Below are 23,408 nucleotides of genomic sequence, written 5' to 3'. Positions count from 1 at the left end.
GCTAGAACTTTGAGACGGGCTGAAAAGCCGATAAAGTGAATGTTTGTGATAATAAACGGGACAAAATCCCTCACTACGATACTGCGTCTGCCTCTGTGTACAACGGACTTTGTTACATTGGCGCCCAACCTGGGACACAGAGGCAGACGCAGTATCGTAGTGAGGGATTTTATCGGCTTTTCAGCCCGTCTCAAAGTTCTAGCGGCTTTTCAGCCCGTCTCAAAGTTCCTGCGACTTTTCAGTCGTCTGTCTCGGAAGCCACTCCTGTCGTTCCCAGCCCACCTCGCCTTCTGAAATGGCAGAAGCACACACATCTTAAACATTCGCCGGCGAGACTTAATTTGCAGCAGGTGTGCAACAAAAGTCTCGCCGACACAACCCCGGCCACGGTCCTGTAGCTCCCTCTACAGGCCGAACGCTGCATGTCCCCCCACACACATGTTGATATTTCTTAGATGAGATTATTACATTAAAATGTAATTAAAAGGATTGAACTGATCTTAACTCCACTACTGACTACATCATTTTACAATTTGCTCATCATAAAAGCTGGAGCCTGTTTTTACAGCCTGTATTGAGTGACTTGTAGAGTATAATATAACATAATACAACATTTTGTTGAATGCTTCCATGTGTGCATCGTATGAATTTAGTTTTCAATGGTGTAAAAAAGCCTGTGTAATAAATCCACACAATCAGGAAATGTCTGTACGGTTTTTTAATCAATGCTCAGAATTTCACCATGATAATCATTTTATGAATCATAGGAAAATGTTCACACAGTGTGTGGTCTTGTTTATTCAGCCTCTTTGGTCTGTGAAAAGAGAAAGAAAATAAGGGATGAACATAAATTAACCTCTTATGATCACTTCAAAGAATACAATAGACTGTATACATATGTATTTCTTTGGCTTTGTGCTCTGTTTTGAGTTTAGTGTCAGCTTGGTTTGTATTAATTTATCATTCATTAACATTAGCACCCTGATGAATATTAAAATATCAATACAAATGTTATTACCGCCATGAAGGTTAAGTTTATCAGAGAATTCCAAGGCAGTTGAGTGTAAACATATATATTGCCCTATATGTATACACTGAACATTAAATGGTGTTATTGATGAGGTTATATTTGGACATGAGTCAAGTTTAGGTTTGACAGCAGCTTTGTACCTTTCCAGTATCACGGCTTTTAGCCCTGAGCTTGTTGACCTGGGACTCAGCGATGTCAGCACGCTCCTCAGCCTCCTCAAGCTCATGCTGAACCTTACGTAACCTAGACAAGTGGGAGTTGCCTTGTTCCTCCTGGGAGAGGAGAATAGACATGCATTGGCAGCAATTACTTATTACAACTATATGGATAGCACATTTTGTAATGTATGTTCACTACAAACAAAATCATGTTTCCTATATAAGTATGCTAAGAATATTTGACTTACCGCTTCCTCAGCCTGCCTCTTGTAGGCCTTCACTTTAAGCTGCAGCTTATCTACTAAGTCCTGAAGTCTGGCAACATTCTTCTTATCCTCCTCAGTCTGTGGGAGAAGATCAAAGAGAATCAATGCCCATACTTCTCTTGCATTCAAGTGCCTGATTATACTAGAATATGTGAAGGTGTTTCTCTCACCTGATAAGTGAGCTCCTTGACTCTGCGCTCGTACTTGCGGACACCCTTGACTGCGTCTACGCCCCGTCTCTGCTCGGCCTCCACCTCATTCTCAAGCTCACGCACCTGTATTAACACAGTGAAATCAATCATGAATTATTGGAAAGAAGTAAAGGTTGGTTCTTTAAGGCTAATATAGAGATACTGTGTGAACAAAAATTGATTGAATACCATAACTTCTGCCAACTCACCCTGGACTCCAGTTTCTGGAGCTGTTTTTTGCCACCCTTCATTGCCAGATTCTCAGCCTCATCCAGACGGTGCTGCAGGTCCTTGACTGTGACCTCAAGGTTCTTCTTCATCCTCTCCAGATGAGAGCTGGTGTCTTGCTCCTTCTTCAGCTCCTCTGCCATCATGGCTGCCTGGAATGATAGTTTGTTAAATAATTTAATTCATCCACATTTGGCACAGGTCTTTTGCTCAGCACAGCTACAAATGGCCCTTGGGGACAAATTGAATTATTGAAGTGTATTGTTTTTAATATGGGGACTTACATCAGTAATGGCCTTCTTTGCCTTCTCCTCTGCATTTCTGGCCTCCTGCACTGTGTCATCCACCTCTCCCTGCACTTGAACCAGGTCAGCCTCCAGCTTCTTCTTAGTGTTCAGAAGGCTAGTGTTCTGTAGGAGCAATGATTAGTTCCACCTAATCTTCCAACTCAATGATTAGTTGGAACTGCATTTTAGGAAAACATACAAAAGCCACACAGAGGGATCCAATTTCCTTCTGCTAAAGCACTAAAACCATGTGCAATGACCGCTTTGGTAATTCAGTGTCACCACAAAGTGCATAGGTAAAGTAAATGGGAGTGTCGGTGGATTTGTCAAAAGGACTTGACAAATTCAAACACCTATGATGTTCCACGTTCAATAATTACCAATAGGCGAAAATACACACTTATTTGATCGTAACAGGCAGTAGTTGTCGTCTGTTGGGTAAAATCCCTCAAATCACCAGTACATGCTCTATAAATATGTAGAAGTAGGCCTAGTGCATATTCTTGCATGACTAAATTGTGTAAGCTATATTGCCTAAAACATCAAATCACCAATGTTGCATTCATCGATCGCCTCCGCTCTCTGTGCCAATTGCTAATTAAATCATGGAACTGTGCATGTCTTTGATACGGGTTAAAATCAAATAGGAGAAATAGGAGGACCTTAAACATTGTATACCTACTTCATAGAAAATACGAGAGCCTTTACGCACAAACTATTTTTTTTTTGAAAGTTCACTTATTCAATCTATTTAATCAATCTATTCAATCTATTCAATCAATATTGAGAGGGGAAAATAATATACAGTAGCATACACTAGGTCTATGTAAGTCCACCCCCCACACTGCATGATTGCCCCTACTGATAACTGCAATAGGCTACTGCAATAATAACCATACAGTCCTGTCGCCGTTTACAGAGGGGAAAAAAAAAGGTATTAAATTATATAAATAAATGCATGTAGCGACTGTAAGACTACACTAAAGTTGCAGGTAATTATGGTTATAACTGGGAGTTGCGAGAGATAAAGGAGAATTGCCTATTTATTTAGCTGCAAATGATAAAACATTTTTACGAATAGTTGATGGTTCATTAAACCATTCCAGCATTTGGAGACACGGGGGAGGTTGAATTTGGCACACCACTGTAGGCCTGTTGATTGCTTAGATCATGATATCATACAGAAGACACTTCCTTGTGGTTACATTCGTTACCTACAACTTATAGTATGTTCATTTAATTTGTCAAAACTGATTATCCATTTCAACATTTGCAGCATTGGCGAAAACAATGGACATCTTCAGGTCATGTTCAATTATCCCCACCCATTAATTGCCGGAGACCTGCCCTCCGCCCCTACGCTAACTGAAGCTTTGCTGAACTAAATGACCAATTTAGCAGCCATGCCCACTAAAATGTAGTGTTGCACAGTGCCCTTTAGCGGAAGCAAATTGGAGCCCTGAGACTGCCTTGGAATGACCAATGACACATACTTGGGAGTACAGCAATCCCACACGCTCGCTTGCGTCCACCAGCTCCTGCTCGGCCACTTTGCGGCCTCTCTCTGTCTGCTCCAGAGCAACCCTCAGCTCTTCAATCTCAGCCATCATCAGACCATTCCTGCGCTCCACCATGGCTGCCTGCTCCTTAAAATCTTCTGCTCCACGAATAGCATCATCAAGGTGCAATTGTGCATCCTGGGATTCACAAAGACATAGGGCATTAGAACTTTGGGGTTGTAGAGCGATTGGATCGGTAAGAGATGCATTCATTGAATGTTGAAATTAAAATATTAATTTGTTCATCAATCTACTTTATTCATGTGTTCTATTCTATTCTATTGACCAAAACAAATCTCTCTACATTTTCACCTTTTTCACCATAAGTTGCCCCTGATACAGTGTGAGATTTCCTCATTCCCCCCCTAAACGTTAAGGTTAGGGGGTATTATCTGATCTCAAATCTGTGGTTAGGAACAATGTTTACCTTGATTGATTTCCCAGCCCCTTACCTTGAGCTGTCCCTGGATGTTCCTTAGCTGTTTCTGGGCCTCAGCTGCCTGCCTGTTGGCGTGGCTCAGCTGGATCTCCATCTCGTTCAGGTCTCCCTCCATCTTCTTCTTTACCCTCAGGGCGTCGTTCCTGCTTCTCACCTCTGAGTCCAGGGTGCTCTGCATCGAGTCAGTCAGCCTCTGGCTGTTCCTCTTGATCTGTTCTATCTCCTCATCCTTCTCAGCAATCTTCCTGTCCACCTCACCCTTGATCTGGTTTAGCTCCAGCTGCACACGCAGAATCTTGGACTCCTCATGCTCCAGTGTTCCCTGAACAAAACAAAACAGTCAGGAGAATTGTTTCAACAGTGTTTCTCAAATGTGATTTGTCTTAGAACGCTTTAAGATAGCGCTGGGAGACATACTCCAGAAATTCAAGCTAATAAAGACTATATGACAGCTATAAGGACCAACGTACGCGTGACTTTTATAAACAGTATAATAAATATAATGCAGGGGAGCATTGGGCTATGCTCTGGCACTGGCTAGTGAAACAATCAAATAGCTGTAAATTCTACCTCAGCTTCCTCCAGAGCGGTCTGGATCTCAGACTTCTCTGTCTCCACAGTCTTCTTGGCCTTCTCCAGCTCATGGATGCTTTTGCCAGTCTCCCCGATCTGCTCAGTCAGGTCAGAGATCTCCTCTGCACACACAAACATAGTAGTGGTTAAGCACATAGTAAAATGTGCCCCACACTACCTTTTTGTTGTACGGTGAAAAACAGCTTGAACTGATGATCACTATTGTAACATGACACTTGGACTAAAGTTCTAAAGAAAAGGGTCACATCATGAGTCAAATAAAACTTTTTTTACTGTCGTTTACTCACGTTGCAGGTTCTTGTTCTCTCTCTTCAGAGTCTCCAGATGATCCAAAGCCTCCTCATAGGAGTTCTTCATCTTGAAGAGCTCAGTGCTCAGAGAACGAGCTTCCTTCTGAGCTCCTTCCAGTTCTGACTGGCCTTCCTCATACTTCTGCTTCCACTCTGCCAGAACCTAGGGAATCCATATGATTGGGAATGCTATTTTGTATTTTATTCAAATTGATGCAGCTTTTACTTTGAATTTGTATTCTTCAACAATATGAAAAAATATTCTTCAACAATATATAATTAGGCTAATAATATATTTAACATATGTAAAGCCATAAGTATTTGAAAGAGGAAGCATTTTGTCTTCTGTTAGCTCTATACTCTAACAGTTTGGAGTTTTACTAAATAATCACTATGGGGTCAAAGCAAACATTCTCGTCTTTAATTAAATGTTTTTTTCTTTCAGATTGGTTTCACCATTTAGAAGTACAACATTTTTAAAACATTCTCATCCTATTTCAGGGCTCCAAAAGTATTGAAAAAATCATATAATGCCCAAATAAAGCATTCATGTTTAGTATTTGGTCGACAATCCTTTGCATGCAATAACTGCCTCGACCCATTGACTCCTCCAGGCGCTGGGTATATATTCTCTGGTGATGCTCTGCCAGGCCTGTACTGCAACCATCTTGAGTTGTTGTTTGTTTTTAGGTCTTTTTGCCTTAAGTTCCTTTTTTTTTTTTTTTGGGCAAATTAAATGCATGTTCACTTTGATTTAAATCTGGATATTGACTTGGCCAGAACTTTTTGGCCCTGAAAAACTCCCTAGTTGCTATGGCAGTATGTTTGGAGTATATGGCAGTATGTTTGTCTTGCTGTATGATGAAGCACCATTGCAACAGCTGAGAATCTTTGCTTTGACCCCAAAGTAATTGTTAGATTTCAAATCCAAACTTTTGGAGTACAGAGCTAAAAGAAGACAAAATGCTTCCTCTTTCCAATATTTAAGGAGGGCACTGTATAACGTTGCTAGAATGAAATAACAATGGATTAGACATAGAATTATGCCATCCCTGACAAATCCTTCTTCATCTAATTTTCACCTTGTCAAAGTTCCTCTGCTTCTTGTCGAGGGTGGCAGCTAGACCATTGGCTCTCTCCACATCAATCATAAGGTCCTCCACCTCTCCCTGCAGCCTCTGCTTGGTCTTCTCCAGAGAGGCACACTTTGAATTGGTTGCTTCGATCGTCTCCTCTGCATCCTGCAGACGCTGGGCCAGCTTCTTCCTGTTGGACAGGAGAGGTTTGGTCTTCGTGAACAGTTTTTTTTCATGACAAAAAGTATTGTTACAATTCACATTCTACTGGTAATAACCGTAGGCCCTACTTAACCCCCTTTTGCAAAACAAATCCATCAAGCCCCATCTCATTTGCTTTGGTTTTGACATATATACATTAGGGTCAATTTCTACTCAGGAAGCAAATTCTAATTCAAGAATGGAAAAATCCTTGTTTGTAATAAATGTAATCTTAAAATTCTATAATTGAAATGTCAATTAATCTCCAGAATTGACAGAACAGAAATGTAATTCGCCCCAGCCCTAGTGAATAAGGGTCAAATAATACAAGATGGCAGGTTGTGTGTGACTCACTTGGCCTCCTCCAGCTCCTCGGTGCGCTGGATGGCATCAGTCTCGTACTTGGTCCTCCACTGAGCCACCTCACTGTTGGCCTTGGACATGCCGCGTTGCAGCTCTGCCTTGGCCTCCTGCTCCTCCTCAAACTGCTCCCTCAGGAGGTCACAGTCATGGCGGGCAGACTGGACACCATGGGCCAGTGCGTTCTTAGCCTAGATAGAGAAATAGAATAGATGAGGTGAGGGGATAAGGAGAAATAGAGGTGTAAGGGAGTAGGAGAAAGAGAGAAAGTGTAAGAGATTAATAGAGAGAAAGAGAGAGACAGACAGGAGGAGAGAGTAAACAGTGCAGCAATTAGTTGCTGTTTGCCATAATCACAGTCAAGATGTGGTCGAAAACTACGTGGTCAGTGGAGTCTATTTTGAGGCCCTTACTGTACCTTGACTTCCTCCTCAATATGCCTCTTCAGCTCCTCAATCTGCTGGGTGAAGGCCTGTTTGCTTCTGGTCAGCTGGGACACCAGGGATTCCTTCTCCTCCAGCTGACGGCCAAACTCACCTGCAGGGGAATAGAAGGTCATGTTGCTCATAGGGTCTCTGTTCTCCAATGGTTCAGTTGATGGGAACATGGTCATTGTTAGTTTATAATTAGTTCTAATGGCTCATGTTGTTGGTGGGGTAGGATGAAGCTACTCTAGTCACTGTAAGTAATATTTAGTTTAAAGGACACAGATTAAGCCTCATCCTAGACTAAAAAGCGTCTTCAATGGATCATCTATTGTAAATGTTATTTTGTCCAGGACTAGGCTTGCGGACACAAATGAATATTGCCATTGCCTGCTATTCTAATGTGTGTGTCAAGTTTGATTAATGGTCAGCTCTGTGTTTTTCCCACTAATGGTTAAGGATAGGATTTGGGGTGTGTAAGCTGGTCAAAGATCAATTTCTACAGTATCTGGAGTATCATTGGTACCGTTCTCAGTCAGAAGTCTGGCCCTCTGTGCACCCATGTCATTGACCTGGCGCACATTCTCATCATTCTTAGTCTTGATCTCGCTCAGCTGATCCTCAAGACTACGGCACATCTTCTCCAGATTTCCCTGGTAGTGAAACATATTCCATTATTATTTTACATGGTTATCTTATGCCAAGCGTTGAGTGCCAAGCTTTCCATTTTCATTTTCGACTTTGATTTGAATTGACCACCCAAACACTGCTCCATCCAAACATTGCTACTGACCTTGGCCTTGGCGATGGCCTCCATGTTGCTGGAGAGGTCATCAATCTCCATCTTGAACTCACTCTTCTCCTTCTCCAGCTTCTGCTTGACGCGCTGCAGGTTGTCGATCTGCTCCCCGAGCTCTGCCACACTGTCTGCCTGCTTCTTCCTCAGAGCGGCGGATGTGGCCTCATGCTGCAGGGTGGACTCCTCTAGGTCGCGTCTCAGTTTCTGGAACTCAGCCTCGCGCTTTTTGTTAATCTCAATCTGAGCAGAGGTGGCACCTCCAGCTTCCTCCAGCCTCTCACTGATCTCCTCAAGTTCCCTGGAGAGATCGGCCCTCTGCTTCTCCACTTTAGCCCTGGCAGCGCGCTCAGCCTCGATCTCCTCCTCCAGCTCCTCAATACGGGCCTACAATAGGTAGACACAAACGGAGAGATTAGTTCACAAAATAATAAAGTGTGTTCATTTAAAAAATTTGTTTATCCAAAGCAATTTACAGTTCACATACAGAATGCAATGCAAGCATAATGAACTAACTGAACCATCTCAAACTAGGGAAGTGCTAACAGGAGGATAAATGGATCACTCACTGATACTAATAATATTAACTGAACTGTTGTTAGACACTAGCCAACTGAGGCATCTGAAGGTTATTTTCTGTACCTGGAGTTCCTTGATCTTCTTCTGCAGCTGAACACCCAGAGACTGTTCATCCTCAATCTTGCTGAGTAGTTGGGAGGTCTCAAAGTCCTTCCTAAAAAACACAAACACATTGATTGCGATTGATTTGGTTTGATAGTGTAAATGCAGAATCAATCATACCATTCACTTTGCTTAAAAGACTGACATCTGCTCAGATTTGTCTATTTTACAATTCATATATAGTCATTTGTAGTCATTTGTTTGTGTTTACTTCTTGATCTTCTCGTCAGACTGCTGCTTGTCGTTCTCCAGGTCCATTATGGACTCCTGGGCGAGTTTCAGATCTCCCTCCAGCTTTCTCTTAGCTCTCTCTAGGTCCATACGGAGCTTCTTTTCTTGCTCCAGAGAACCCTCAAGCTAGAATAAAAACAGACAATTGTCATCAAAATCTAAATAATGAAAAATAAGGTAATGTCCAAACTATATTTGTTAATAAAGTAACACCTTTGGGAGCATTAAACTGTGTGCTGGTTCGTAATGTTAGCTTCAAACTAAATTACTACCTTGATTTTGACACTATCATAGTAATCTAATAATTCCCAGATTCATTGTGACTGTTTCAGAATTCAGAATCAGAATTCAGAATCAGAATTCAGAATCAGAATTCTTTTATTTTGGCCAAGTATATTTGCACATACAGGAAATTGACTTGGTGAGGCTGGTGCATGGACATAAAAAACAAATAGCAAATATTGACAAGACATTTACAAAATAGCAAAATATTAACAAAATAGCAATAACAACTTTACAAATTTACAAAAAAGAGCAGAGGCTGTGAAATGGTTATGGGGCATGTACACTATAAATAAATAGGTTGACACTAGCACTGCTTTATTTGCATTGTCCACTCACATCGTCCACTTGCTGTTCCAGCTTGGTTTTAGCCTTGGTCAGAGTGTTGACTTTGTCCTCCTCTGCCTGCAAGTCGTCCAGTGTCTGCTGGTGGGCCTCTTGTAGGGCTTTCTTCTCCTTGATCAGCTTGGCAACAGCCTCATCCTGAGATGCCATCTCCTCAGTCAGGTTTTTAACCTAAATACAGCCACAACAGAGAGGCTTTTGTCACTTCACTGCAAACAGAAGATTCTGTTTGTTATACAGTATATATTGCATTATTTTCTCTCATCTTACAAATGCTTAAATATTTACTAGAAGTTAGCCACTTGATGGCAGTGTATACCATGGGAGTTTACCACTTCTGATTTCAACAATTTAGTATTTTTATTGTTCTTACAACCCAACATACAGTAGATGGGTTCAATTTGATTCAATGGTTGTTTGGATATAGCCTGATCAGATTGTAGTTTGTATATATCACGATATAAGACCTTGTTTTCTGTGGCGTGTTTCTCCTTCTCCACTTTGGCCAGAGTGAGCTCCAGGTCATCAATGTCTTTCTTTAACTCTGAACACTCATCCTCAAGCTTCCTCTTCTTGGCGGTCAACTCTGCATTCATCTCCTCCTCATCCTCCAGCCTCTCAGTCGTCTCTTTGAGTTTGGCCTCCAGCTGGATCTTGCTCTTGATGAGCCCCTCACACCTCTCCTCAGCATCGTTCAGATTATCTGATTCCTAGTTTCACAAGAGAAGGAAAAACAACTTCAACATTCAATCTGTGTCAATTCATGCAGTGTGTGGGGCTACTGTGTGTGTGTGTGTGTGTGCGTGCGTGCCTTCATGGGGCTCACTCACAGATGCGACTTGGAGTGTCAGATCATTCTTCTCCTGCAGCAGGGATACCATCTTCTCCTCCAGCTCCTTCTTACGGGCTTCTGCCTTAGCCAGGTTGCCTTTGCACTTCTCAAAGTCCTCCTTCATATTAGCCAGCTCCTTCTCTGTCTCAGCACTCTTCAGCAGGGGCTTGATCTTGTAGTAGACCTTCATCCATGGCCAATGTTTGACATTCATGAATGAGCGGATGTTGTACTGGATGGTGAAGACGGACTCTCTGGTTAACAGGGGAGAGTGGAATTGTGGCATAGAGAGAGTTATGCTTTTGAACAGTAACAGTGTTACATGTCAAATTAACCCAGGCTATCTTATTATAATGATTATATAATTGCCTCTAAGTGCATTTCCAATGCATTAAATACTGGTGGTTCATAAAAGGTGCTAGAGAGGAATCTTTCATCCCTTACCTCCTCTCCATCATCTTTGTAAACTCCTTCCTCATCAGGAATCCCCGGCAGAGAGCTTGAGTCATGGTTACCAGAGTGGCTAGCTTCTCATCTCGCATCTCCTCCAAGACACCCAGCAGACCAGCTTTGAAGAACACCTGAACACAGATAAACAAGTATGATCAATGGAGGGACTAGAAATGATAACATACTGTATAGGAAGGGGCAGAATATAAATTCAAAGGGAGGTTCAACACTACTAGACTTGGCAACAACAATATCATTGAAATGCATGTAATTAAACCATAGCCATACCCTCTGAAACTGATAATACAACAGATTACAGTGTGGGCAATGTTTTCCTCCCCACAGCTACATAAGATGCATAAGAAATTAGAAATGAAGAGATAAGGGAGATTTTGAATGGATAGTTTACATGAATGTTTTAGTCCTGTTATGTGGTAACATTTCCTGGGAGAATTTAAGTACTGACCTTGGTGTGTCCAAACTTGTACTCATCGACAGGCACATCAATTGAACCAAGCAGCTTCTCAGCAGCTTTCTTGTTGTCAATGAACTGACCCTCAGGGATGACACTGGCATTCAGTACTTTGTACCTGTAGGGGGAGAATTGTTGAGAATGTGTTTGTATGAAAGCTGTTGCTCATGTTACTGCATGCATGCGTGTGTGCGTGCGTGTACACTCTACTGTACCTCTGCTTGAAGTCACCATAGAGAACTCTACTGGGGAAGCCTTTTCTGCAGATCCTGATACCTTCCAGTACACCATTACACCTCAGCTGGTGGATAACCAGGAAGTTCTCCATCAGCCCTGAAAAACACAAAATATATATTTACCTCTAAATAAACCTATTAAAGGATTTATATTTTAATACTTAAGGATAGTAATGGTTAGTAGTTGGATCATGGGCTTAGTTTGTAATATTTCTCTCTGTGTTGTACCTGGAGTCTTTGACTCATTTGGGATAAGGCAGCGCACAAAGTGAGGGTGGGTGCTCCTCAAGTTAGTCATCAATTTGCCCAGGTTTTCCTGTGAGGTGTTACAAACCATAGTGTTCTCAAGAATAATTCACACATTTCAAAATATAGTAATTTTAAACATCGACCCTGGCATGCAGGATTATCGCAAGCTCACCCTGAACTGGGAGGACACAGTCTGCATGGAACCTCCCTTCTTCTTGGCTCCCTTCTTTCCAGCCTCTTTTAAAAGAGTAAATAAAAAAGTATTACAAATTATGAAAATGTCTAATCAACTTCACACTTAATCAGTGAGTAGAACATTGTGAATACACTTTACTGAATTTATCTGAGTTGTATCTAGTATTGAAATCTAAAGTTGTATCTACTGTAGTAATTAACTCAAATGCTTATCATCGTCAAATGCTTGGTTATTAACATCAGTTAGTTATTAACTCTGCTGTCATGACTGCAGAGTCACTACCTATCTTCCGCCGTAGATTGAAGACCCATTTCTTCAGGCTACATCTTAACTGTCCCTCCTAAAGACCTCTTCATCCCCACTACCCCCTGTACAAGTTCATAAAAAAAACAAAACTAATTCTTCCTTCTTCTACCATTGTGACTGCCAATAGCCCCTGGTCCTAGCATAGATTACTTTTTCTTATGATGACTGATGGATAGATGATTCACTTACTTAAACAAATGTATTTGTTGTAAGTCGCTTTGGATAAAGGCGGCTGCTAAATGACACAAATGTAAATGTATTAACATGAAGGTAATGTTACCTTCAACTGGGGCAGGAGGATAAATGACAGATAACAGTTTGACTGAGGACTTCTGGTAGAGCTGCACCACAGAGTCATTCAGGGGGTCCTTGTTCTTCTCCAGCCAGCCAGAGATGTTGTAGTCCACAGTGCCAGCGTAATGCACCAGGGAGAAGTGGGCCTCAGCCTTGCCTTTGGTAGGCTTGGGCTTCTCAAACGCCTTGGTTTTGCCAAGATGCTGGTCATACAGTTTGTTCTTGAAGGTTGTGTCTGAAGCCTTGGGGAACATGCACTCCTCTTCAAGGATGGAGAAGATGCCCAATGGCTGTGCAAAAACAGATTTAGAGGAAATTTTTATGTTTATTATTTTTACAGTCACCATTATATGATTTTATTTATATGGTCAAGTACATTAAGCAAGCACTAACATATTGAGTTACTAACAGTAACATACGTAGTACCACCATGAATCTCATACACCTACCTCTATAAACTGTGCTTTTGAGACACATCATAAATAGTATAATCCTTATAGTATAATAGTATAATGCTTACCTTCTCAATAAGCTCAATGCAAGCTGCCAAGTCCATGCCAAAGTCAATGAAAGCCCAGACGATGCCCTCCTTCTTGTACTCCTCTTGCTCCAGGACAAACATGTGGTGGTTGAAGAACTGTTGCAGTTTCTCATTGGTGAAATTGATACACAGCTGCTCCATGCTGTTGAACTGTTAATGGAAATTAATATAATATCATTCATATTTTCTTCACTCATGGCTGTAACCTTTCATAATAACTTGTTTTCTTGTCCTGACAACATACTCACATCAAAGATCTCAAACCCAGCAATGTCGAGCACACCGATGTAGTACTGCCTTGGCTGCTTGGTGTCCAACATCTGGTTGATACGGACAACCATCCACAAGAACATCCTCTCATAGATGGACTTGGCCAGAGCCATCACGGAATTATTCACCTGTAAAAATAATATTTTACATTAGATATTGACCAGAATCCTCTTGCTAACAATTGGTTGAGCAGATTTGGCTTTGAATGCCCTACCTAGCTGCATTCTGCGAGGGAAATAAAGATAAAGTAAAGATTGTGGATGAGAACAATAGATATCTCTTTCGAATATTATTCAAACAATAACAAAGCCGGAGGGGTTGGGGTTTGATTGACAGTGGTTGCCGTATCAAATAGAATGAACGCATCAAATAGAAATATTATTTACCTAATAACAAAGTATCACGTGTGCATAAAAAGGGAGAGACGACTAAAAGTAATGTGTGTTTACAAGAAAACCTATTAATTGGAGCTTACTTTTGCTTACTTTGTGTTTTCAATATTAAAGTAAGTAATACTTTATACTGTTAGTTGTTATACTGTAGATGTGTTGTTTCAAGATTCGTTGGGGTCATTTGTTATTAATGGTGTGGTGATTTGCTTTTAGATTTGTTATGTGTGAAGGTTTGATATGACCATTTGATATTAGATTAGATATTAGATAGGGTTCAGCTTTCAACATGTATTGTGGTCATTATTTATATTAATTATGGCACAAATAATGTTCCATACAGATGGGGAAAGACAGTTGAACTAGGCTAATGAGGAAGGAATATTCTTCAAGAATGAATGGCTATATATCAATAATTGATAAGTCCAAAAATGTATGTACCAATCCCAGATTGCCCCGTTAAAGCAAGGTCAATGTTATGGAAAAGTTAACACAGAAGATTAGAATTCAGCTAGACTTGTTGAAAAAGGGGGTGGGGGGGGGGTTCTTGTTCTCTGTTGTTGTTTCTGGTCAGTTTTATTTGATATTGGTGTTGGTTGATTTGGATATTTGTGTTTTCCTATCATTGTTAAACCACAGGGTGGCACTTTTACACTCAATCACTTTAAAAAAGATTGTTAACAAGATTGCCAAAAAATTAAGAAATGTTATGAATCAAAAGTTCTTGTGAGACAATAAAACAAATATTTTAAAACATGTATGACCTACCTGAGCTACTGTCTGTCCCTTGGTCACATACTCATTGCCGACCTTTACTCTGGGGTAGCACAGAGCTTTAAGCATGTCGGCTGAATTCAGGCCCAGGAGGTAAGCGATTTTATCAGCCACTGGAAAGAGCAACAACAGACAGAGCCATATAAGATTGTTTATGGAATTTTAGGAATTTTACCATTGCATTTAGAAACAGCAGAATCATGTATTAGGAAACAATACAGTTGTTATTGTAGTTGTTATCATTTAGTGCGGGACACATTGTTACTAGCACCAGTACTGTTTGTGTATTTATCAGTGAAAATGTATTTATTCATCTTCTGAATAACTTTTGTTTTTCTATTTGAACCAATTCACATATTTGCATCATTCCAAATCATTTGTAGAGGCTCTGCATGTTGTATGGCCTGAGTGATCAGCTATTCTGATGTTAGGGAACAACTTCTAAATGTAATTTTTCAGGGCTTGAGGTCGAACTCACCCTCTGTGCCGTCTGGCTCTGCCTGCTCCTCACGCTGCTTCTGCTTGAAATGCATGTTGCCGTGATGCATGACAGCGCCTGTCAGCTTGAAGATGTACATTTTCTCCTCACCAGTGAAGCCAAGGATGTCAATAGCTTCCTGAAAGAGAGGGATTTTATGTGATGAAGAAAGAAAAGACTGGCTCTGTAAACTCCATATCTAATGGAATGGATGGAAGTGTCACACGTAGTCAAACAATAGTAGAATATCAGCACAATAAGCACAATTACAATGTTACACAGGGCACTCCTGTGGATGCCTTACTGTATGCCCTAGGCACAAAGAGGATTAAGTAACACTGGGCACTCCAAAACAAATAATTAATCAAAAGAAATATTCCCAGCTGCCAACCAAGCTAGTAGTCCACTGGCATGGAATCAGTTAACTCTTTGTGAGACTCACATCTGTGGCGACCAGCTCTTCCTTGTCGTCGATGCTGGCCACAGTGATCTGCCCCTGGCTGATCATGGGAAAATCGTAGGGATTGGTGGTGATGAGTGTCATTTCTGTGGAGAACAGAGAACAAAGCTGTCCATTAAATCAAATTCATCTCAATAAATTGACCACTTATAGTCAATAGATATTCAATGCCCTGTGTAAGTAATGAGACATTGAAACATTTTTTCTTCTTTTGGCTTTACATTGTAGTTTATTTCATGGTATTTATGTATATTTTGGTTTCACCATTCAGAAATGACAACACTTGTTATGCATAGTCCCCCTATTTTACGGTACCAAAAGTAATGGGACAATTGACTTGACAGCTGTTTCTGGTAAGTGAGGTTTGATCCGACACATCATTTGCACAGGCATGAGAGAGCTGTCAATGCCTAGTATTGATTTTAGGCTTTGCATTTGCCTTTTGAGCTTTCTATTGGTGTCTGTCAACATGAGGACCAAAGAGGTATCAATGAAAGTCAAGGAAGCCATTATTAGGCTGAAATAGCCACAACCGTAGGCTTCCCAAAATCAACAATTTGGAACCTCATTAAAAAGAAAAAAAACCCACTGATACCTCTCCAGGAGGTAGGCGTGAATGTGTCAGAGACTACCATCCGCAGGATACGCCACCAGCCAAACTACAGAGGCTTCACTGCAAGGTGCAAACCACTAGTTATCCTCAAAAAGGATGCCCAGGTTACAGTTTGCTAAAAAAGTACCTAAAAAGCCTGCAGAGGTCTGGAAAAAGGACTTGTGGACAGAAAACATAAATATTATATATGTACGTATATATGTACCAGAGTGATTGCCCAAAATATGCAGCATACCACCTCATCTGTGAAACATCGTGCAGGGGGTATTAGGTTTGGGCATGTATAGCTGCCACTAGAACTTGCTAACTTGTCTTAATTGGTTATTGTAACTGCTGACATCCAAGTCAGTCTTTAAATTAATATTTAAGTCCAATTGAACGTTTCCATTTCCTGATGATAAGATTTTAGGCAAAAGACCTCAAAACAAACAACAACTGAAGATGGCTGCAGTACAAGCCTGGCAGAGCATCACCACAGAGGATACCCAGCATCTGGTGGGGTCAGTAGGTTGCAGACTTGCAGTTATTGCATGCAAAGGATTGTCGACCAAATACTAAACATGAGTGCTTAATTTGGAAATCTGTCCCATTACATTTAGGTACCCTGAAATAGGAGGAATATGCATACAAGTGTTGTCATTTCTGAATGGTGAAAGAATATGTACATAAATATAAATAAATAAATAAAAGCTGACAATCTCTACATAGTAATTGTTTGATTTAAAATCCAAACTTTAGAGCCAAAAGAAGAAAAAATGTTTCACTGTTCCATTACTTACGCAGGGCACTGTACAGTATAAGTGCTCAATAACTGATACATTTTATACACTGCTGTAACCTAACAGGAGGCTTCCCAATGGATTACATTATTTAATTCCCCCGGCATTTCAGCAACTCAATCAAAGCCCAGTTCTTATACTATCTGACTCTAGAGCAGCAGCTACTGTATAAGTGTTTCAATGACTTTCACAGCAGGGCTGCTCTACTTTGGCGTACCAACTAGCTCAGGTTTGTGGTTGGTCATCATCTGGTAGAAGATGTGGTAGCCCCTCTCATCAGGAAGCTGGAAGGCCACCCTTGACTTCTCCAGCAGATCTGATAGAGAGAACAGGAGAGAAAAATGGGTATATTGCAAAAACCAAACCTTGTGTGAATTTAGGAAAGTATGTAGAAATTACTAATACCAACTTACAGGTCTCAATGTCAGCACTAGCCAGTTTACCGCTAGTAGCGAAGTGAATCCTGATGAATTTACCCTACAGTAGAGCAGGGCGGTTAGAAAGTGATCAACAAAAGAACTACAACTGCCAAAGTGTTTTCCCTCATACTTACAAAGCGAGACGAATTGTCGTTCCTCACAGTCTTGGCATTACCATAAGCCTCCAGCAGGGGGTTAGCTGCAATGATCTGATCTTCAAGAGACCCCTGAATGAGACAAACACAAGTTGTTCAAATCATGTAACACCTTTTCTTGCGTAGCTGTAACTCTAAACCACATTGTTCTCACTCCTCCTTTGGAGGTCTGGAAAATTTCGAATTTTAGATTAGCCATTCTGGCTTGGATTGAACTGGATGGAGCGATGAGAGAATGTGCTTGCAATTTCATTGGATGTTGTCTTTTCCAACCGAGTAGGACTATTTTGCAAAGAGTTGTTTCCGATGATACCTTGCATTAACATCAACATAAGAAAGCCTGAAGGAAAAACTAAATTCAGTTTTTTGGAGCTCTGTCCAAGCAAGGTATTTAATTGGTTAAGTGTCGTGAGGCGTCACTCATTTCAAATGGGTTTCCACCCCTTTGTAGCTACTTTCTGCAAAGGATTTCCCCAGGCTTTGAGAACTAGGAAAGTCTGGTCTCAACAAGGTTATGTAACACCCTTCACCCAGTGCTAAAGAAAATCTCTTTTCACATATGACTTTCAACACAACATCTGTTCCTTTTAGCTGAGAAAATGTACAGACCTCATTATAAAAATGTATCTGAAATGTTATTGGCTCCCACTCTAAAGCCAGGGATCCACTCAACTGTCTCTGAGCGTACTGGTCCTGTTAAATGTCAGTAACCTATTCTCAACACCACATATGCCCACCAAAAAGTCATCTGTCCAACAGCTGTTGATGCATAATTGCTTTTGTTACGAGACACTATACAAAACATTCTCTATCACCATTAACCTCAACTAACTAGTTTAGTTTATTAGGATTCCCGTTAGCTGTTGCTAATGCAGCAGCTACTCTTCCTGGGGTCCACATAACACATGACACAGTACAGAACAGTTATAGACAAGTTATAGACAAGAGTAACACACAGATAATACTACATTAAATAGAATAAAAGAGAATGTACACTGTCAAGACATCAAGAGATAATAAAAGCCAGGGAAGACTTCTTACAGATTACTGGGAATAAAGTGTGTGAATTGTAACAAACATAAACACAACTTACCTGTATTTTGCCGGCGACTGGTTCCTTCTTTCCAGACACAGCAATGGTGGCAAAGTACTGGATAACACGCTTGGTGTTGACAGTCTTTCCTGCACCAGATTCTCCACTGGTTTATATGACAGAGAAATAGTGTTTTATGCACATGTAGTATCATTAATATACACTCACCGAACACTTTATTAGGAATACTATACTAATACTGGGTAGGGCCTCCCTTTGCTCTTAAAACAGCTTCAATTCTTTATGGCATTGATTCCACAAGATGGTGGAAACATTCTTTTGGGATTCTGGTCCATGATAACATGATTGCATCACGCAATTCCTGCAGATTTTTCAGCTGCACTTTCAAGCCGTGAATCTCCCGTTCTATCACATCCCAAAGGTGTTCTATTGGATTCAGATCCGGTGACTGGGAAGGCCACTGAAGAACACTGAACTCATTGTCATGTTCATGAAACCAGTTTGAGATTACTTTTGCTTTGTGACATGGTGCATTATTATTGGAAGTAGCCATCTTCCCTCTATTGTGGCCATGAAGGGATGCACATGGTCAGCAACAATACTCAAATAGGCTGTGGCATTCAAGCGATGATTGATTGGTATTAACAGGCCCAAAGTGTGCCAAGAAAACATTCCCCACACCATTACACTACCTCAACCATGAGAAAGTGTACAGGTGTTCCTAATAAAGTGTTCGGTGAGTGTATGTCAGCATTCATTAAAAAATATCAGTGAAAATGGCACTGCTTTAAATTGCTTTATAACCTGAGCAAAGAATCAAGAAATATTCCCACTCAGTTACTCATTATTGTTTTCATGATGTCCAACCTACTGCAGAAGGAATACTTTGTCATGTAAGATGTTTGTGAACAACTTACGTAATCAGGACGGACTGGTTCTCTCTATCTGCAAGCAAGCAAAGAAAACATTTTCAAACTCATTCACTGGAGTTTGGTACGTTATTGCAATTAAGGCATCATCATAAAGTAGTTCATCCATCCATCAGTCTATTCATCCATCCATCCGTCCATCCGTCCGTCCATCCATCCATCCATCCATCCATCCATCCATCCATCCATCCATCCATCCATCCATCCATCCATCCATCCATCCATCCATCATACCAGTCAGCATGAACTGATAGGCGTTGTCAGAGACAGAAAAGATATGGGGTGGAGCCTCCACACGCTTCTTCCCTCTATAGGCATTCACAACATCTTGGTCGTACACAGGGAGCCACTTGTAGGGGTTCACCGTGGCGCAGAAGAGCCCAGAGTAGGTCTGGATAAAGTGGATTAAATATGGGAATTAGCCATGTCAGATTAGTTGGAATGTGGAAGTTTAAGTGTCTTTGAATATACTGATATGCCGTTAATTTTGGTTTCTTGTGTTTGCTAATGTGTGTTAGGGTTCTTGTGTTCACTGATGCGTTTGTACATGCAATCTCTTACATAGATCATCCATGCTGCGTAACGCTCTTTGAGGTTATACAGCACAGAGGCTTCGTTAAGGTAGGTCATCATGGCCATGTCCTCAATCTTGTCGTACTTTGGGGGGTTCATTTGGAAGACGTCATCTTCTTTGAATGATTTAGTCTGAAACACAATGGGAAATCTAGATTACACTCAAATCAACGCTATATTTTACCCAACTTGTTGCTGATAAACAAATATAATGTATGAATAGATGAAGATATGTTGGTATAAACCTAATCCTTGAAATGGAAACATTTGCATTGCAGAAGCAGTGCTTTGCTATCCGCCATTCTACTTAAATATTAAAAGGGAAAATCAGTCAAAGTTGAAATTCTCCTATTTATTCAAAGATCCCATGTATTTTAAATAATCGTTTTTATTATTATGTGTATTCAAAGGTTTAGTGCAGTTTGGTTACCTGTTACAGGCTTACCTCCTGAGTATCTAGCACCATCACATTGACTTTTCCCCCCTCCCTGCCAACAATTGTACCCTTGAGGTACAGCTCCTTGGGGTCCGTACAGTAGCAGGCATTCTTTGCATCAAAGGGTTTGCTTTGAGCTTCGATCCTCTCCCTCTCTGGTTTACGAAGGTATATGGCTGCCTTGCCGAAAACGGCCATCTCCGCATCCGTACTCATGGTCACAGCTCACTAGGAAAGAAACAACATGTTTGAATCTGAACGGTACCAATTCCTCCCCAGTCAATAGATAAGAGTTAGATAAGCAGTATCTTTAATTAAAATAATATATTCTAATAATGTGAATACATGTCTCACCTTCTTTTCTCCACCCAGATGAAATTGTATCTATGAGACGTCCCTGTAAAACATTATATTCACAGATGTCCTAAGGTTTAACATTTAGGCCCAAAGGTTTGCAATACATTTTTAATTACACCGCATGTGCAGTTCACCTTAAAGGTGCAATCTTAACTTTTTACCCAGTGGCAGCCCAAGTAACTACAAACACTTTCAGCTAAGAGATAAACAAAGAAAATTAAAGGGGCAATTTGGGAAACAACAACAAAGCAGTCGCCCTGACACCCTGACACTTTTTTGGTTAACAGCTGAGAGACGGGGCTGGAGGAATGTTACCACTCTCAAATTAATAGACAGAGCTATGGATGCAAGGACTGACCATCCATGAAATCAAAATGATAGTTTAATCATGTTTTGAAGCTATACAGTGTTTGTTTACAAACAATATCATGTATCATATATGTTATTATATATATATCTATATATCTATATATATGCTATTATATATATATCATTGATTTAAAGGTAAAAAAAAACATTCCCAGATTGCCCCTTTGAATAAGAATAAAATAAAGGCTGAGCTCAGAGATTAGACAAGTGTAATAATGCAAGGAGGTAGAGTGTCTTACCACCAAAGGTTGGATGCTGTGGTCTCCCTCACACACAGGCTCCTTATATCTGCTTCAAGAGTGCTTACCAAGCAGAAGTTAATTCTGGACCACACTGCTCGAGGAGATAGATTGGATGAGAGACTTAGCTGTTGTCTCCCTGTGCCCTTTTCTGACTTTCCTTTGTCATATTCACCTCTTAATTGAATTTCGCTGTCTTCACATACATGAGAGATGTTATTAATTATCACAGTATCAAAAGTGAAATTTATCAAATTCCCATCCTGCTACTGTACATTGTTACCTCCACTACTACTACAAAAAACATTCATGAAATGTTATCTTATGTCATTCACTTTAATGTTATTTCCTTTTTTGGGCATAAGGAGACACCAATCCTTTTAATAGTTTCTTCTTGTAAACACGTTGACTGTCTCCTCATGACTCATTACTCTGTGTAACACCACAATAAATAAATAACTTAAACATTTAGCCTAATTTTCTACATTTTCAATAGTAATATTTAAATAAAGTTATATCTTGCAATATGAAAGATGCTGGAGGTGCTCAGTTATTTGTCTGACATTTCCGCTAGCTACCACCAGCCATTACAATTCCAAGAAATTATTTGAAGCATTCCCACTCTTACTGGTGACATTAGTGAGCCGTCTGCTAAAGACTTTGTGCCATACTCTGGAAGGTCAAACAACTAAACAGCTGAGCAGGCTCCAGTTAAATTGAAACAGCTGAACAGGCTCCAAATAATAATAGTATTTGTAAATTCAGTTGGAATAGTTATTATAAATTAAAATATGATTATTTATAAATGATGATTTCATTATAAATTGTATTACCTGTTCTAGCTTTTTAAAAACTTCATTAATGCAGACCTTGATTTTAATTAATATGAATACATTTACACTGTTGATAATTGAGCAAGTTCTGATTTAGTTTAGCCTCATCTACAGTCAAATGTTTGTTGTATCTTCTCCATTCTCACATCTTAGCAGCCAGTGTGTTGTTGTGTGAACAACTGAAACCAATGTGGATATATTTATAGGCGTGTTAGAGAACTGTTAGTGAGTTAATGTCTCTTCTACAGTGGTAGAAAGTAAGTATCCGTGTGCACCAGAACACACAAGCCAGAATGGCCCATAGTCACTACTGTAGCGTGAGGCAGCTTGATGTACAAGCACACCCCCTGGACAGGTTACCCCCAATCCATCTCATGAGTGCCAAGCAGGTCTCATCTCAGATGAGTCATCTGGTCTCATTTTTAGTGTCTCTGGTATGACTCAACCAGGGATAGAACCCCCAATCTTCTGACCTTAAGGCAGACACTCTAAGCAAGGTTACTCTGTCTTATACAGAGGAAAGCCAGTGTATATGCCAGCAATGTTCTGAATACATTTTTGGGCTTTCAGACAGAGTTTAAAAATGTGATTGATGTGATGTGATCATTTGGAGCCAAAACGTAGACTTTGGTCAAAACCAATCATAATGGCCAGCAATCAAGTCACTATTCTCCATCTAGCCAATCTCCAATACGGTGACAGACCATAGTGCATGGTTGGAGGGCCCAGAGGCCCAGAAGGGAACAGCTGGAGAACTACCTTTGTTGTGTTGTGAGAGCTGCTGCTGCTGCTGTTCACACCAGGAGGGATATATGGTCCAAAGCCACGATCTGAAACCTGTGCTTCTATATTGGCCAGCATAGCCTTGTGAGGAGTTCAGTATCTCCCATCAATTGAACACCAGAGGGGGGAGCTGAAGGCAAGTCGAGAAGGGAACTGTGGTAGACAATCAGCAAGGCATTTTGTGCTCTTCCCATCTCTGTAGCCAAAGCTACCGGTTGTAAGCTTTTTAAATTATTGTGTACCGGCCAACTATTTCGTACAGCTTCATTCTTGAAGCTATGCCACTGTTAAGGCTCAGAGCAAATGTATTGTCTTGTTTGTGTGTAGAGAGCATTCGCACCATGCAGAAATATGGGAAATATGCCATTAATGTTAATTCTCTAATCTTCAAAGTTGCTCTGGGTAGAAGAGTTGCCTTTAGGCACAGATATAGGATCAGGATATTAAGCATAGCCATTACAGAGAAGAAATAAAAACTGACCT

General features: G+C 40.6%; 1 protein-coding gene across 1 annotated transcript; it reads right to left on the bottom strand.

The window, feature by feature from the left end:
• Positions 1–782: 782 nt before the first annotated feature.
• Positions 783–20,560, bottom strand: LOC310810476 (myosin heavy chain, fast skeletal muscle-like; the record flags this gene model as incomplete). Its single annotated transcript, XM_083678247.1, has 39 exons — positions 783–814; positions 1,171–1,302; positions 1,437–1,532; positions 1,625–1,729; positions 1,855–2,025; positions 2,158–2,283; positions 3,654–3,857; positions 4,172–4,480; positions 4,729–4,853; positions 5,040–5,205; positions 6,125–6,308; positions 6,674–6,870; positions 7,098–7,216; positions 7,631–7,757; positions 7,898–8,287; positions 8,543–8,633; positions 8,793–8,938; positions 9,434–9,610; positions 9,907–10,149; positions 10,270–10,525; positions 10,716–10,852; positions 11,188–11,311; positions 11,409–11,526; positions 11,658–11,745; positions 11,851–11,915; positions 12,461–12,764; positions 12,995–13,165; positions 13,264–13,413; positions 14,443–14,561; positions 14,927–15,065; positions 15,369–15,472; positions 16,996–17,094; positions 17,192–17,255; positions 17,332–17,424; positions 18,446–18,551; positions 19,324–19,351; positions 19,570–19,726; positions 19,897–20,040; positions 20,354–20,560. The coding sequence occupies 39 exons, from the start codon at positions 20,558–20,560 to the stop codon at positions 797–799; spliced, it is 5,799 nt and encodes a 1,932-aa protein (XP_083534373.1). The 3' UTR covers positions 783–796.
• Between the last annotated feature and the right edge of the window lie 2,848 nt (positions 20,561–23,408).

Source organism: Argentina silus, assembly GCF_951799395.1.
Source record: "Argentina silus genome assembly, chromosome: 10".
NCBI classification, from domain to species: domain Eukaryota; kingdom Metazoa; phylum Chordata; class Actinopteri; order Argentiniformes; family Argentinidae; genus Argentina; species Argentina silus.
Note: the sequence above shows the minus strand (reverse complement) of the source record. Positions and strands in the feature narration are given on the sequence as shown.